This window comes from Chaetura pelagica, unplaced genomic scaffold (genome assembly GCF_000747805.2).
Source record: "Chaetura pelagica isolate M959 unplaced genomic scaffold, ChaPel_1.0 scaffold562, whole genome shotgun sequence".
In the NCBI taxonomy this organism is placed as follows: domain Eukaryota; kingdom Metazoa; phylum Chordata; class Aves; order Apodiformes; family Apodidae; genus Chaetura; species Chaetura pelagica.
The window spans coordinates 236,470-250,465 of NW_009952307.1; the positions used below are offsets into that span (position 1 = coordinate 236,470).

The following is a 13,996-nucleotide window of genomic DNA, read 5'->3' on the forward strand; positions in this document are numbered from 1 at the left end:
GCAGGAATGAGTCTGGTAAAGTAACTTGGATTTAAACCATTCTAGGTGTCTAGTTTAAACAGTTTGCATTGATTTTAGAATTAATACCTCAAGAAGTGGGTAAATGGGGAAGAACTAATACCTGAAAAATGTTGTTTGCCAAGTATTAGAACAGATGCATGAAGCAGCATTTCAAATAGCTTAGGGAACATAGAGGTCTCTTCTACTTACATATTATGAAAACTCTTTTGCCAAAGCCTGTGAGCTGTTGAATGTCTTTAAAATAGCTTCAGACAGCAGCTGGAAATAAATTAGAAGAGTTCAGAAGTTCAATCACAAAATATTCTACACTGAATCCTTCAAAACACTTCTTTCCATCTTTTCTGTCAGTGTTACTTAGGGATGTAGATGAGAATCCATGGTCAGCTACTCTATCACCAAACATAAATAGGAAACTAGATTCAAGCCCATGATTTGGAATAAGCTTTGGGTTTTTTAACACCTCAGGGAATTTCTGTATCTTCATAACTTTTGGGGTTTTGTTAGAAAAATTATTTTGTATTCCAGTTGTACTTTATAGTCCTTGAACTCATATTTTAACAGTGTTCAGGTTTTCTAACATCATGGAACCAGAATCAATAAGCACTTAGTCAGGGGTCTGAATTTTCTTGTGCTTGCAGAAATGTTCCTATTATATCCTAAACCCCAAGGGATCCCATTTGATGATGTTGTCATCACCACCTCTGTCCTGCTCAGGAGGCATCATTTTGGTAATGTTGCCTTTCTGAGCTTGGATCCATTGCCATATATTCCAAATTTAGGGGGAGAAATTCAGGCTCCTCTGTCTTCTTGTCATTACTTTGCAGTAAGTCTAATAGTTTTTGAGCAATGTATTGTTACAGAACTCATTTCATTTAAACATTGTTCTGATACAGTTACTTGCTGTTGGATTTTGCATTTAAATATTGATTTATTTGGAGTTTTGAAGTTCTGGAGGTTACTTGGTCCATAGTTCTGATATTTTGTTATGAAGAGGAAATTATTATAAATACTATAAATATTTATTATAAAAATTATATAAATATAAATTATAAATATTATAAATAACAATGTAAAAAGTATACTTAAAAGGATCACTCCCCAAACTACTGTGATACTGTTCCCTTTCTCAAATGCTTTTAAAACCTGTGTTTTACTAGTATGTTAAAAGCTAAGTAAATGACTGCACATATGCTTTCAAACTTGAGGCTGTTGGTGGGGGGAGCAGGTGAAGGGAATAATGAATTCCTAAATGTCTTTTTCTAGCCACTATGAATTGGGGAGCACCAAATCCATGTGCTTTCATCAATTTTTGTTGCTTTGTTGTGCTGGGGAAGAGAGGAGTGCAGGAAACCTTTTGAGTAGGGGGAATTCTGTGTAATGGGTTTTCAGGAGTCAGGCTTTGCAGCCTGGCCCAGCCACTTGGGCAAAAGGAACTTGAAATGTTCTGGTGGAACTGTAACCTAAAGCCATGTTTCACAACCAGTCGGTACTGTAAAATAGCATATCTTCATTAAGCTTTTATATAGAGACATAGGAATCAGATTTATTTTAAAAAAAAACCTATTAAAACCTGTGAATGTGGCTGATTTTCAGTACTTTCCAGTAAGTTTTGTCATGAAGAATCTGCTGGGCTCATTTGTTAATACCATACAAGGTTCTCTGGACCTGTGTGGTTCTTCTCTCGAGTTAATCCCTTCTGTCATTAGCGTTTGCTGGATCATCATTTCAGGAATGTCAGTAAGGCCTGAGGGCATAGGCAGTGGAAAATGCCCATAACCATCTGCAGCTGTATTTTAAGCTGCTTTGCACCCATTAATTTCAAACAGTGAAAATCTTAAGCTGTAAAAGTGGGCAAGAGCAAAGAAGTAAAATCTCTATATTTCCTCCATGTGTAGAAGTGCTTCTACATCTGTGGAATATGCATGTCAAGAAAGTAGGGAGAGCAGAAAAATCTCTGGTAGGTCATTATTAAACTGAAATTTGTACCCTACAGTGTAGGAGATTAGGCAAACCAATAGCTGAATGATGACTTTGCATTTTCTCTCTTGAGCAGTTGAAACCTGAGAAAGCCTGGTCCCCTTTTCAGTCAAATGGGAACAGTCTAAATTTGACTCAATTATACTTTATAAAAGTCAATCAGTACTAACTGACTGACTGTACCTTTTAAGAAAAGTTAATTTGAGACTAAATTCTTTTAACATCTTTTTCCTGTATGAGTTGCTGTGCTATCAAGCACAGGAATTTGGGAAGCTGTTTATACTGAAAAGGTTAAGGCAATAAATTCTGATTTAGGCATAGTGTGATTTACTCCAGTTGCATTGTTCAAAGAGGCTTTTCTGCTTTTGACTATTCTGTTAGTCTTTAAAAAAAAGGCAAACTCATTTACAGTTACACTTGCTTTCATCTTCTCAATGGATGTGAGCTGGTCAATAAATTGACCCAATTTATATTCAGGTCTTAGAAATTACATGTTGTTTTAAAATACATTAGGGACAGAAGTATTATTAAAAAAAACCACAACAAAACATCAAGCTCATGATTTCTTGTGGGGAATAAATGTGTAATTCATGGTATTTCAAACTGAGATTTTCTCTGTTAGGAAGAGATTCCAGGAGCGCGTGTGTGCACGTGTGCCCGCCCATCCCTGCGCACTTAATCTTGCTAAGTTTGTGCCTCCTCTGTAGATTGACTCTGGATTTTTTCATGAAAATGATCTCAAGATAGTTGCGAAGTCAATACGTGACAGAGTAGCATTAATACTATGGAGAAGAGAGAGAATTTGGCCTAGGATGCAGTCAGAGGAACGTCGGGACTCTGAATGTCTGGAGAAGTTGAAGACACCGCATGCGCAGCAGGTCCAAGTCACTTACCTTTCCCACACTGGTCACCATGTCCTGTCGGAGTCGGAGGAGCCCGAGGCAGACCAGCACCCCTATCAGCAGAACCTGCCCACCAGCGTCACGTCTGTTGCCTGTAAGTCTTGTTATGATTTTGTGTGCACAGGGTGAGGAATGTCCAAGGGGAAAAGTCAAGGAGGATCTGAGCCCATGGTGAGGGGAGCTGCTCTGCGGGGCTTTTGCACAGTAGCTCAAAAGGACACAAGTGACTCTGCAGATGCGTAACAATTCTGGAAGAAAAAGTTTCAAGATAAACTATACTAAATAGAAATGGCTCCTCCTTCGGTGGTGTTAAATGCAGAAAACATCATATATTTTTAAAGAAAAAATCAAAGAGTCCTGCTGCTAAACAAAAATAGGTGTTTTCTGTGCCATATGGTGAGTGAGATCAACATTAAATTTGTGCGAAACAGTTTCCGAGCTTGCAGAAGTTGAATGGACACCAGACTGGTCAGAGGAACTGGTAGCTTTTTCAGGTGGTATTGGCAGAGTAGAGATGTTTATTCTAAAGCAGACCTTGCTGAAACCAAAGCACTGCAGTTTCTTGTGTTTTGGGAGTTGCTCTTGATGGTTCGTGTGAAGTTCTTTGTGAAGCCCTGCAAAGGTCTGCAGCAGGGCAAGAAACTCCATCTCAGTGTTCCATGATGCAATTCAAGCTTTCTTTTTTGTTGGAAATACCAGCTGTGTCAGGAGCACCAGCCTGTAACTGGACTGACACTGTAGTCACTACTGGGGCCCTTCGTCCCAATGCACGTGCTCTCAGTTCCTCCTCCTTTGCCCTGAGCTCATGGGCTTGAAGCAGGGGGTTGTCTGATCTTCATCAGGTGGGGTCAGGGTACTTAGTTGCTGTCATTCATCCAGGCCCTGGTAACTACAAGCTGATGATCTGCCAACCTTTTACATTCTCTGGGGCTGATTCAAGAGTGATCACCAGGCTATTCTAAAACAAAAATCTCCTGTTTTAATTCCAAGCACTGACTCTGAGCTGTCTCTGAACAAGAAACCACCCGGCTTTGCTTCCAGAGCTCATTGTTTCAGACTTGCAAGCAGCAAGGCATGAGGAAGTAGTGTTTTATTTACCCGAAGTAACTTGTCTCTGTCCCCTAAAATCAACCTTTGTTCCCAAGTCAGGCTGTAGTATTTAAATCTTAATCTATTTATACTTCTAAAAATCTTGAAGGAAATGTTGCCAGATATTTTTACCTTGGAAGAGCTGAAATTTTAGGACTACTTTTCTAGCCCGTTTTTCTGATAAAATCTGATATACATATTTTGCTGGTAAACTATTACCATAATGTTACTCTTTTATTGTTCTGGACAAGAACATTTAAATAAAAGATGCATTATCTTTAGCAAAGAAACAGCTGCTGCTTTAATTCAGGTGTTGTATAAACTGCTGTACAGGGGTCTGCTTTGAACAGCAAAATAGCCAAGCTATTACAAGAAAACAAACTTTAAAAATATATTTGCATAACTGTCAGAATATTGAAGTATTTCAAAAGAAAACTTTTTCTAAAGCTAAATTGCCTTTTTTTTTTTTTAATAATGTACTTATTTCATGCTAATTCCTTTGAGAAACATTGTAATTATGACACTGTTTCCAATTATACAGTGAGGCTACTTATGCTTCCTATGGTTTTGTTGGATGTGAGTTGGCAGAATTTTATACTAAATATAAACCCCCCAGTTTATTTCTTCCTCCTTCTCATCTTTTAATCAATACTTGGTATTATTTGACAATTCACTATCAGGTTGACTGGGGCCCAAAGTATCCTGATGTAGTGGGAGGTGTCCCTGCCCTGGGAAGAGGGGCTGGAACTAGATGATCTTTAAGGTCTCTTCCAACCCAAACCAATCTTGTGATTGTATATCTTTGAGTATTTTCTTAGACCTAAGACCTCTATAAATTACTGCTCTACCAATTAATAAAATGTAAAAATTAATATGTGTAATGCAAGTTGTTCTATAAAACACTGAGATTGACTGACAGCTTTTACTTTAACACTCTCCTGTCACACTGGTGTGTTTTTTTACTTTTGAGGTCTTAGATAATTATAATAAAATGGAAGTGTGTGTGCAGCAGAAATCCCTGCCTTCTCAGAGTAGAGCTGTGTTGACTCTTCTTAGAAACGAGCTGAATATATACAGGGAGAATTTGTTGTTATGAAAAAGAAAGAAAAACAAACAAACACCAGTTGGGAGAATAGTTTGTGGATACCAAGGGGAAATGTAGTGTCTGGTGCTATTAAAAAATTATTTGTTATTTAAAAGTCAAATAAAACTGTATTTGGAATGTGAAAAAAGATAAGTGTCAGGGAAAGACACAGCATTTCAACACAGCTGTAAATTTAGCCACTTTTTTTGTGACTGTTAACAGTTTTCTTTCAGTTTTAAATCTCTGCTACAAGCCGTTTGTCCTTTGGATACTTAGAGCTACAGTCTTCCTTGTATCATTTCATTTCTTAAATGAAGAAAACAATTGCTTGTGCTCAAGAAGAACTGGGTCACCTGTATTTTAAAGGCCTCAAAAGACGTGAAAAGATATTTTATAAGCAGTACTAATGGCACAGTTATATTTCTGTGCCTGCCTAGTACCCATAGCAGGGCAGTTCTGCAGGTTGCCTGGGCAAACACTCTGCATAAGAAGCTCCCACAGGGCTCAGAATGGTCCTGCTAGATCCCTGCAAACCAGCAAATTATGTTACTCTTCTTTGTCATAAAGTATTGCTTTATGCTTAAGGAAGGTATGGTTTGCCAAACTAATACAGGGTCCAGTAGAAAGAATTTTGTAATTTTCAGTGCTACTAATAAAAAAAAGTGTTAAAGTCACTGTGTCCCTGGGAGATCTCACACTAAAAGACTCCATGATCTGCTGGGGACATTGCAATTGGGTTTTCCTTTCCTTTCATTCTACAAAATATATAAACATCTCTGATTCTTCTGGTCCACCTTCTGCTCTTTAAAGGAAATATCAGTGTTCCTAAAATACCATCGTGCACAGAAATCCATGGGGATAGTATGTGGCTGAAGAGAAGCAGTGTGTGCCTTCTGTAGAAAAGAACATTTGTGCTGTATCATTTATTTATGTAACGGAAAGGGACAGGGTAGTAAAAATGCTAATTACATAAATGAGTGTTGACCTTGCTGCAAAATCATCACTTGAATGTTTGGAGTTGTTGAGCTTTTAATAAATAATCTTGTTCTTTCAGCTGACAGCACATTTGACAGCGGCCAGGGGTCCACTGTTTATTCAGACTCCCAAAGCAGCCAGCAAAGTGTCATCTACTCGTCTCTGCCCGACCCGGTCCCCCCGGCTGCGCAGCGGGTGTACAGCCCCCCTCTGAGCGAGAGCCAGGCTGTGCCCCACAGCCTCCCCCAGCTGGGGCACTACCAGCAGCCATCAGGAGTAAGTCAAAAGCTTTTAAAAATAATTTTGTATCCTGAATTGTACTTCATGCTTGTTAATACTAGTTTCCAGCAGATCTGGGTACCAGGGCTGGCTGCGCGTGTCCCGCGCTGCCCTGCGCGGGTGCAGCCCCGCTGGGTGATGCGTCTCCAGCACGCGTTGCTGTATTTACTGCTCTGAAGAAAAGCCTCACTGGCAGCTGCCAGACCTTCAGTGAAAAAGCTTCCTGTCAATCCCATGGCACTGAACTACATCAACAGCTTTGCAACAAGGAGTTTTAAACTTTGAGAGCTGTTCTGCTTGGTGTTATTCCCTGCCACAATAGCCACATGTTATTGTTCCTTTGTTTCTTCAAGAGCCTTCTAGGTCTGATGATTTTTCCAGTTGTGAAAAAGGTCAAATGTCCAGTCACTGCCTTGCTGGCTCTGGGTTTGGATTAATCTTGCGGGGTGGGTCAGGTACATCCATTACTGAGGCCCTAGATCAGGCACTGGTGACCCTGGCAGATGTTCTCACTTGCTCCCATTTTAGTGCTGTTATAACCTTGACCCAGAGCAATAAATGGAACCACTGGTGGAAGAAAAAACACATGCGAGTGATCACAAATCTCCAGGTACTTCCAGCAAGAGGCACAACATGAGTGCATTATGTCCCTCAGGAGCAGTGGTGTACCCATTCAAGCCCACACCCATCACACTGCCTTTTGCTGCTTGACCCTGTCGTGGCTCTGACTCCAAAGGCAACGTCCCTTCCCCAGCTGGAGAAGAGGTGGCACTGGGGACCTTTGCAAACCCTAAGGAGCTCAGGTTTCCTCAGCAGTCTTGTCAGACATGCCTAACCTGTTTATTTCAGTCTGGCCAAGATTAAGACATGTCAGAAGCCTTTGACACCTGTCAGAAGTGCTCACTCCCCAGGTAGCCACCTCCCAGAAACTTGGCCTCTTGCCCTCTCCCCCAGACAAGCAGGATGTATGGCAGAAGTTTAGACCTGCCTCTGTCACCCGAATCTTGAAAATACATGATTAGCCAAAAGACCAATTCATCTCCCATGAGATCTAGCAGAGTTTCAGGAAACACTCTGCCTTCTGAAAGCTCTGATGGGGAGAAGCCAACATGCCTGGACATCTTGGCTGTGACGTGGCTGAGAGCAAGCTGGGGACTGCAGCACCCTGAGGAGTAGGAGTAATCTGCCTAGTAAACATGACAGTAAAGATGTGGTAGGTTCGTTGTTTTGTTATGCTTCATCCTGTTTGACTTAAGAGAAGAAAAAATAAAGTCCAGGACCAATGTTTCTTTCCTGCTTGCTTCAGATTTACCCCATGCACTTGGGAAGGCACTTAATTTTCACTGGTTTTGCCTTAGATTTTCCAAAATATTTGCAAAAATTAGGAACTGTATTTGGTGAATTCATTGAAACGTGGCTTGGTTTACCTGAAGGAAAAAAAATTAATCTTTGGCATCTGTAGCCACCTCCCTCCACCATGAAAACCACCTTTCCTATTCATGCACATCTCCTGAGATGCCTCATTCCTCGTTTCTTGGTCACCTGCAGCACTAACTTAACAACTCTCAATCTAACACTCAAAAGGCACACCCTGAACAGAAATTTTTAATTAAATCGAGTAGTGCAGCATACTCTTTCAGAGCTGACATTCTTTTCATTGCTAGGTTTCAGTGTTTTAACCTAAATGCATTACTTCTTTGCATGATTGAGGGTTTGGAAAGATAAATCACCTTTATTCATGAGCAAAATATTTCTCATACCTTTTTATTTTCTGTTGGGGCCTCCATGTTTTTTTTTTTCTTCCTGCAATAACTTACCTTAAGAGTTCCAAGGTCTGAAAATCTCAACAAACATGAGAAACAAAAGTCTGACTCAAAACCTTCCATTCTCTGTGGGGAAAAAGAATAATGTATTATTTACTGTATTTATCTTGGAAATTTATCTGGGAGGTAACAACCACTTAACTAGAGCTGTAGTAGGTGGGATTTTTTAGGCTTGTGAGCCTAAGTCTGACATACTGCTTATTTTTAATTTTTTTTTTTTGAGTTTTAGAGAACTGCTGTTGTCACAAATATTTCTTTTTTTTTTTTTTTTTTCACTTCCACTGTGATTTGAATTTGCTTCTCATTTCTTTATTGTCTTCTGGGCATCCATTTCAAGTAAATTACCTGCTTTTTTGGAAGATAAAGATTATTTATAAAATTATAAAAATTGTTGTGAAGATAAATTTCTGTTTCACCCAGTTAGTGCCTCATTGTTGGGATGTGTGCCCAGGTGGCCAAGAAAGCCCATGGCATCCTGGCCTGTCTTAGAAATGGTGTGAGCAGCAGAAGCAGAGAGGTGATTGTCCCCCTGTGCTCAGCACTGGGGAGGCCACACCTGGAGTGTTGGGTCCAGTTTTGGGCACCTCAATTCAAGAGAGATCTCGAGGTGCTGGAGCAAGGACAGAGGAGGCAACGAAGCTGGGGAAGGGCCTGGAGAATCCATCTGATGAAGAACCCTTGAAGGAGCTGGGAATGTTCCGTGTGAGGAAGAGGAGGCTGAGGGGAGACCTCATCAGTCTCTACAAGCACCAGGAAGGTCATTGCAGAGAGGTTGGTGCTGGTCTCTTCTCACAGGTCATGAGCGACAGAACCAGAGGGAAGGGCTTCAAGCTGCAGCAGGGCAGGGTCAGACTGGACACCAGGAAAAGTTTGTTCCCAGCCAGAGTGGTCAGAGCCTGCAACAGGCTGGCCAGGGGGGCGGGGGGGGGAACCACCCCCGGGGGATTGAAGGGTCTTTGTATGTGGTGTTGGTGGGTCTGGTTCAGGGGAGAACTTTGTAGAGTAGGGATGATGGTTGGACTTGGTGATCCCAAGGGGCTTTTCCAACCTAAACAGTTTTATGATTCTATGCTCTCAGTCACTGTGTGTATGCTTTCAGTGGTTTTATTGCACTGCACACTTGCTTCCAGAAAGAAATGCAATGCACTTTTCTTGTCTGCCTTGGACTTTACTGACTTTTCCTCCCTGTTTTTAGGCTAAGTAACTTTCCATTCCCTGCAGGTAACTTTCCATACTTTTTTCCCCCTCCGTTTTGGATTCAGTGCCACATAGACCATTTGCTTGCAGGTTGTATTCTTGAGGAGCAAGAATGCAATCTTTCCCCAAGCTGAAGGTTGCTGTCTCTAAGTGGTGCTCTCCCCCACAGCCTGGCCTCCCCGCGGCTCCAGCGGCGCCCGCCGTGGTGGGCCCAAGGCCCCAGCACTACCAGGAGCCGGCGCTGCCGTTCCCTGTGGTCCAGCCCAGCACTGTGGCCTCCCTGCCCCTGGGGCAGCCAGGGCTGGCCGCCCAGCAGGTGAGCTGCACTGAACTGCTTTCCCATCCTGTGCCTCACCTGTGCTCTGCTCCATTCTGTGACCCTGCAACCAGTTAGAGGTGTTTGAAACTGCCACCAGAGAGACTCAGGGATGGGGCAGAGGGTGCTGGCTTTAAGGGGTGGAAGAGGAGGCTCCATGGTGACCCAATAGCAACTTTACAGTGTCTGAAGGGGCCTACAAGAAAGCTGGGGTAGGGCTTTTTATATGTGTGTGTAGTGAGAGGACAAGGGGCAATGGTCTGAATCTTACAGAGGGGAGATTCTGGGTGGACACTACGAAAAAGTTCTTTGCTGTGAGGGTGAGACATTGGAACAGGTTGCCCAGGGAAGCTGTGGCTGCCCCATCTCTGGAAGTGTTGAAGGGCAGGTTGGATGGGGCTTGGAGCAACCTGGGCTGGTGGGAGGTGTCTCTGCCCATGCAGGTGGGTTGGAACTAGATGATCTTTAAGGTCCCTTCCAACCCAAACCAGTCTGTGATTCTATGAAGAGTAACAGGCTTGAGGAAAATCACTAAATGATGCCTTGGAACTTCTTGATGTAGTTTAAGACCTCACTTCTATCGTGGCTAAATAGCATCGGCCTGAAACCTTGCATTGATTTCAGTATCCTGCTCCTTAAAAATTGAATACTTTAAAATCCATTTCATGAGGGTGGTGAGACAGTGACCCAGGTTGCCCAGAGTTGATGTGGCTGTGGATGGAGCTTCGACCAACCTCATCTAGTGGGAGGTGTCCCTGCACATGGCAGGGCGATGGAAGTGGATGATTTTTAAGGCCCTTTCCAACCACAACCACTATGTGATATTATGATGATTTGGCACCTCCTTTCTAAAAGGTTAGGAAGTGACTCAGTTGCCTGGTGTGAAGTGCCTCTGAACCCTCAGCAATGCTGCTTCCTGAGTCCTGCACACGTTAAGTGTAGTTCAGTGTAGGCGTCTAGCCAGGGCCTTGATCTTCCAAGAGAATAAGTCTGTCCCTCTGAATTGTCTCCAAATAGTAATTTTTTGTGCATTTTTAAGTACCAGATTCTCCCCAAAACCTGTGTTCCTTAAAGCTGTTGACAACACAACTCCCTCAAGTGGCTGAGGGCCATGACGAGGTGGCTCCCCATGAGGAGCACACCAGCAGTCCTGTATGGCCTGGAAATCCATGGCTTGTTTTTGTGGTTCTACCAAAAGCTTGGCTTCCTTCAGCCAAAACTGTTGACAAGCCTGGGGGGAATGTCTGTATCCTTTGTGACTGGCATATATTGTACCTCTGCCAACCGTTATGGTTACCACCATTTATCTCCCAGGTTGCTTTTAATTATGTTTTTTAACATGCCTGACTCTTCTAGAAGCATCAGGAGAGGAGCAATGTAATTTGGTCTCCTCAAAAAACATACGCTTTTGTGAAGTTTTGTCATATGTCGGGTTGGTTTTTTTCTAATGGTGAGGGATATTCTTATGGTTCTCTCAGCCAAAAATTTTTACACCAATGCAAATTCAGGTCCTGAGTAGTTGCACAGATCACTCCTCTGGGGCTTTGTGCTGACAGCTGAAAATCTGTTGTTTACTTCTCCCTCCCTCCCCAAGTAAATGTTGGTTTGGAATAGGAAATTTGCCCAACTTGCTCAATTTTCTTCTCATGCCCTTTCCTCACAACCCTGCTGTCTCTTGAAATAATTCTGTCCCTGATAGTAAAAGGATTTAATAACTAGTCTGTCTTTGTTTTCTGATCTCACCAGGAAGATTGTTATTAGGTAAAATGATACAGTTCTTGTGCAGAGCTTCCCAGAGCACCCGTGTGCCTCAGGGACAGAATGGGACATGACATTCCCAGTCTCCAGGCACGATGCCATGAGCAGTGGAGATCTGCAGTCTTGTAAATGAAGGGTAGGGCAGGTCAATGAAAGAAAGGCAAATCAGGGATAAAATTCATGTGCCTGACAGAAGGGAAGGTATTGATCTTGTATGAATATACATGGATAGTTCAGACGCATGGGATCAACGTTGCATCTCCTCCTTATTAATTTTTCCCAATGTGGTCTCTGTGCATTTATAATGTTTAGGTTATGAGGAGGCAAAGTCAGTATAATTCATGCAGCTGTTTCCCCCTCCTTGTGCCTCACACAGTTCACAAGCATTTTGTAAAGTACAAGCTGAATTTGCAGTGAAGGCTTTGGGCACCTGCTGAGGTGGGGGCTGCTCCGCTGGGTTAGCTGCTCAGTGCAGGGTTCTCTTGCAGCCAGCCTGTCTGAGCCCCAGATGAATCAATGGGGCTGCTCATCCCCCTGAGCTGCCTTGGGCTGACGGGGAGGTTTGGTGGCCCTGGCCCACAATGAGGACTGGGCATCAAGAAGGCAGGGACAACCTCTTGTCATTCTACCCTGTGACAGGATGAGGGGCAATGGATGCAAACTCGAGAACAGGAAGTTCCACCTCAACATGACGAGGAAGTTCTTTACTGTGAGGCTGACAGAGCACTGAGAGAGGCTACCCAGAGAGGTTGTGGAGTCTCCTTCTCTGGAGACTTTTCAAACCTACACACCATTGTGTGCAACCTGCTGTAGGTGAACCTGCTGTGGCAGGGTGGTTGGACTAGATGATCTCCAGAGGTCCCTTCCAACCCCTAATGTTCTGAGATGCTGTGAAAGGCTGCAGGAGCTGAGCTGGGGCAGTGCAGAGCTGGGACTGTCTCCAGCCTGTCTTGCAGTGCTTCAGTCATTTAGTGCATTCAGGCTGGACACTCAGTTGATACCAGTTGCCAAATACTCTTTTGTCCACTGATCCTTCTACTGGAAAACTAGCAGTTGTGGCTGAATGTTAGATATTTAAGCCTGGCTGACATCTTGCTTCCTTGATACATAACCTATGGTTTTGGTGTACTCATACCTAAAAATGGGTTGATCAATCCTGCTGCTAAAAAAGTTCAGAGCAAAGTATTTACAGTACTGATTCATGGTGGAAGTGGCAGACATTAAAGATGATATAGTTCTTGGCTATTAATTTTAAAGTTACCTTCTGACCATGAGCCATGATTTTTGGTTCTGTGTGCTGGAGAGCCTGGGTGAAGCCATCAATCCTGTGGTCCCCTATGAAGGTTTGTCCAGAACCAGTGTGGTGCCTCAGTGTCATGCTTCTGAAACAGAACTGGTTCTTAAGTACTTTCAGCATTAATTAGAGGAGCTGAAGAGGGAGGTACATGTATCATGGAAAAGGTGAAAGTTTGTTGCTGATTATTTTCAGCTTTAATGCAGCTTTTTATTTCTGTTCTGCTGTATAAACCTTGGCAGACCAGTGGAGCACTGTTCTCCCTGGAAGGGTAAAACTGCTTTTTTAGCTGCCACAGCACCTCAGAAATAACTGGGATCCAGCTTTTACTATAATTATTGTGTTTTATTCATGTCTTAGATAATAAGTGTTGTGTATTTCAGTGCCTGCTACACTATGTAGTCAGCTTTCAAATGCCAAGATCAGCTGGGTATGATCTGCATAGTAGGAATCTTGGAATTCAGTGGGTGGGAATTGTATGGGGCCAACTAGAACAAACTCCAGGATTTAAAGACTCTGAGTCATTATAAATAACCTTTCCAACACAGTTATAACTTGTCTTTTCAGGCAATGTATCTTGCATTTAAATGTGTTTTAAACATAAGCTGTTGTACAGTGCTTAAGTTAGGAGTGCCCTTCTCTAAACAGTCCCCACTCCAAGCGACAGTTCTGCCCTGCCCGTGAGGCTCAACTAGAGAGAGAAATGGGTGGCTGTGTCCAGAGAACTGCTTCTTTCATAATATATAATAATATATAAGCTATAACCTTTTGTATTCTTTTCTTTCCTAGCAGCAACCCATATCACAGCAAGCTTCTCTGCAGCAGGTGCTGGCCAGCCAGCCAGTTTGCCCAATGCAGCCTGCGACCCATCTGTTACCCCAGTATCAGCCCCAGACCTCTCAGGTGGCAGCTACCAGTACACCACTAAAACCCCTTCAGATTTCAACTGTACCACAGCTTCCACCAGTGGCCCCTTCCCAGGTAATATCTTGGAAACCTGTGTGTGAATACCTCCATTTGAGTAAAGCTTTCCAGCTAGTAATTACCATGATTTGCAGTTTTTGTGTGGCTATTTGGAATGCATGCAGATTTAATTATTAAGAATATAGCTTTTTTCCTAATTCCTGTGTTTTTCTTTATTGTTTGATTTGTTTGGTGAAGCAAAAATCTCCTCTGTGAGTAATCATGTGTCATGCTTAGAGAATCCATTTAATGGCAGTTATAAAACTGCAATGACTGCATTTATTTTTTAATTATTTGGGTTTTTGCACCTTCCCATCT

At 42.7% G+C, this 13,996-nt stretch overlaps 1 protein-coding gene across 1 annotated transcript in view; it reads left to right on the forward strand.

The window, feature by feature from the left end:
• Positions 1–13,996, forward strand: part of WNK2 (WNK lysine deficient protein kinase 2) — a 128,064-nt gene that overhangs the window by 57,306 nt on the left and 56,762 nt on the right. Inside the window, 2 exon segments of the mRNA XM_010007821.1 lie at positions 2,706–2,994; positions 6,128–6,324. Of these exon segments, the coding sequence (XP_010006123.1) occupies positions 2,706–2,994; positions 6,128–6,324 (486 nt within the window).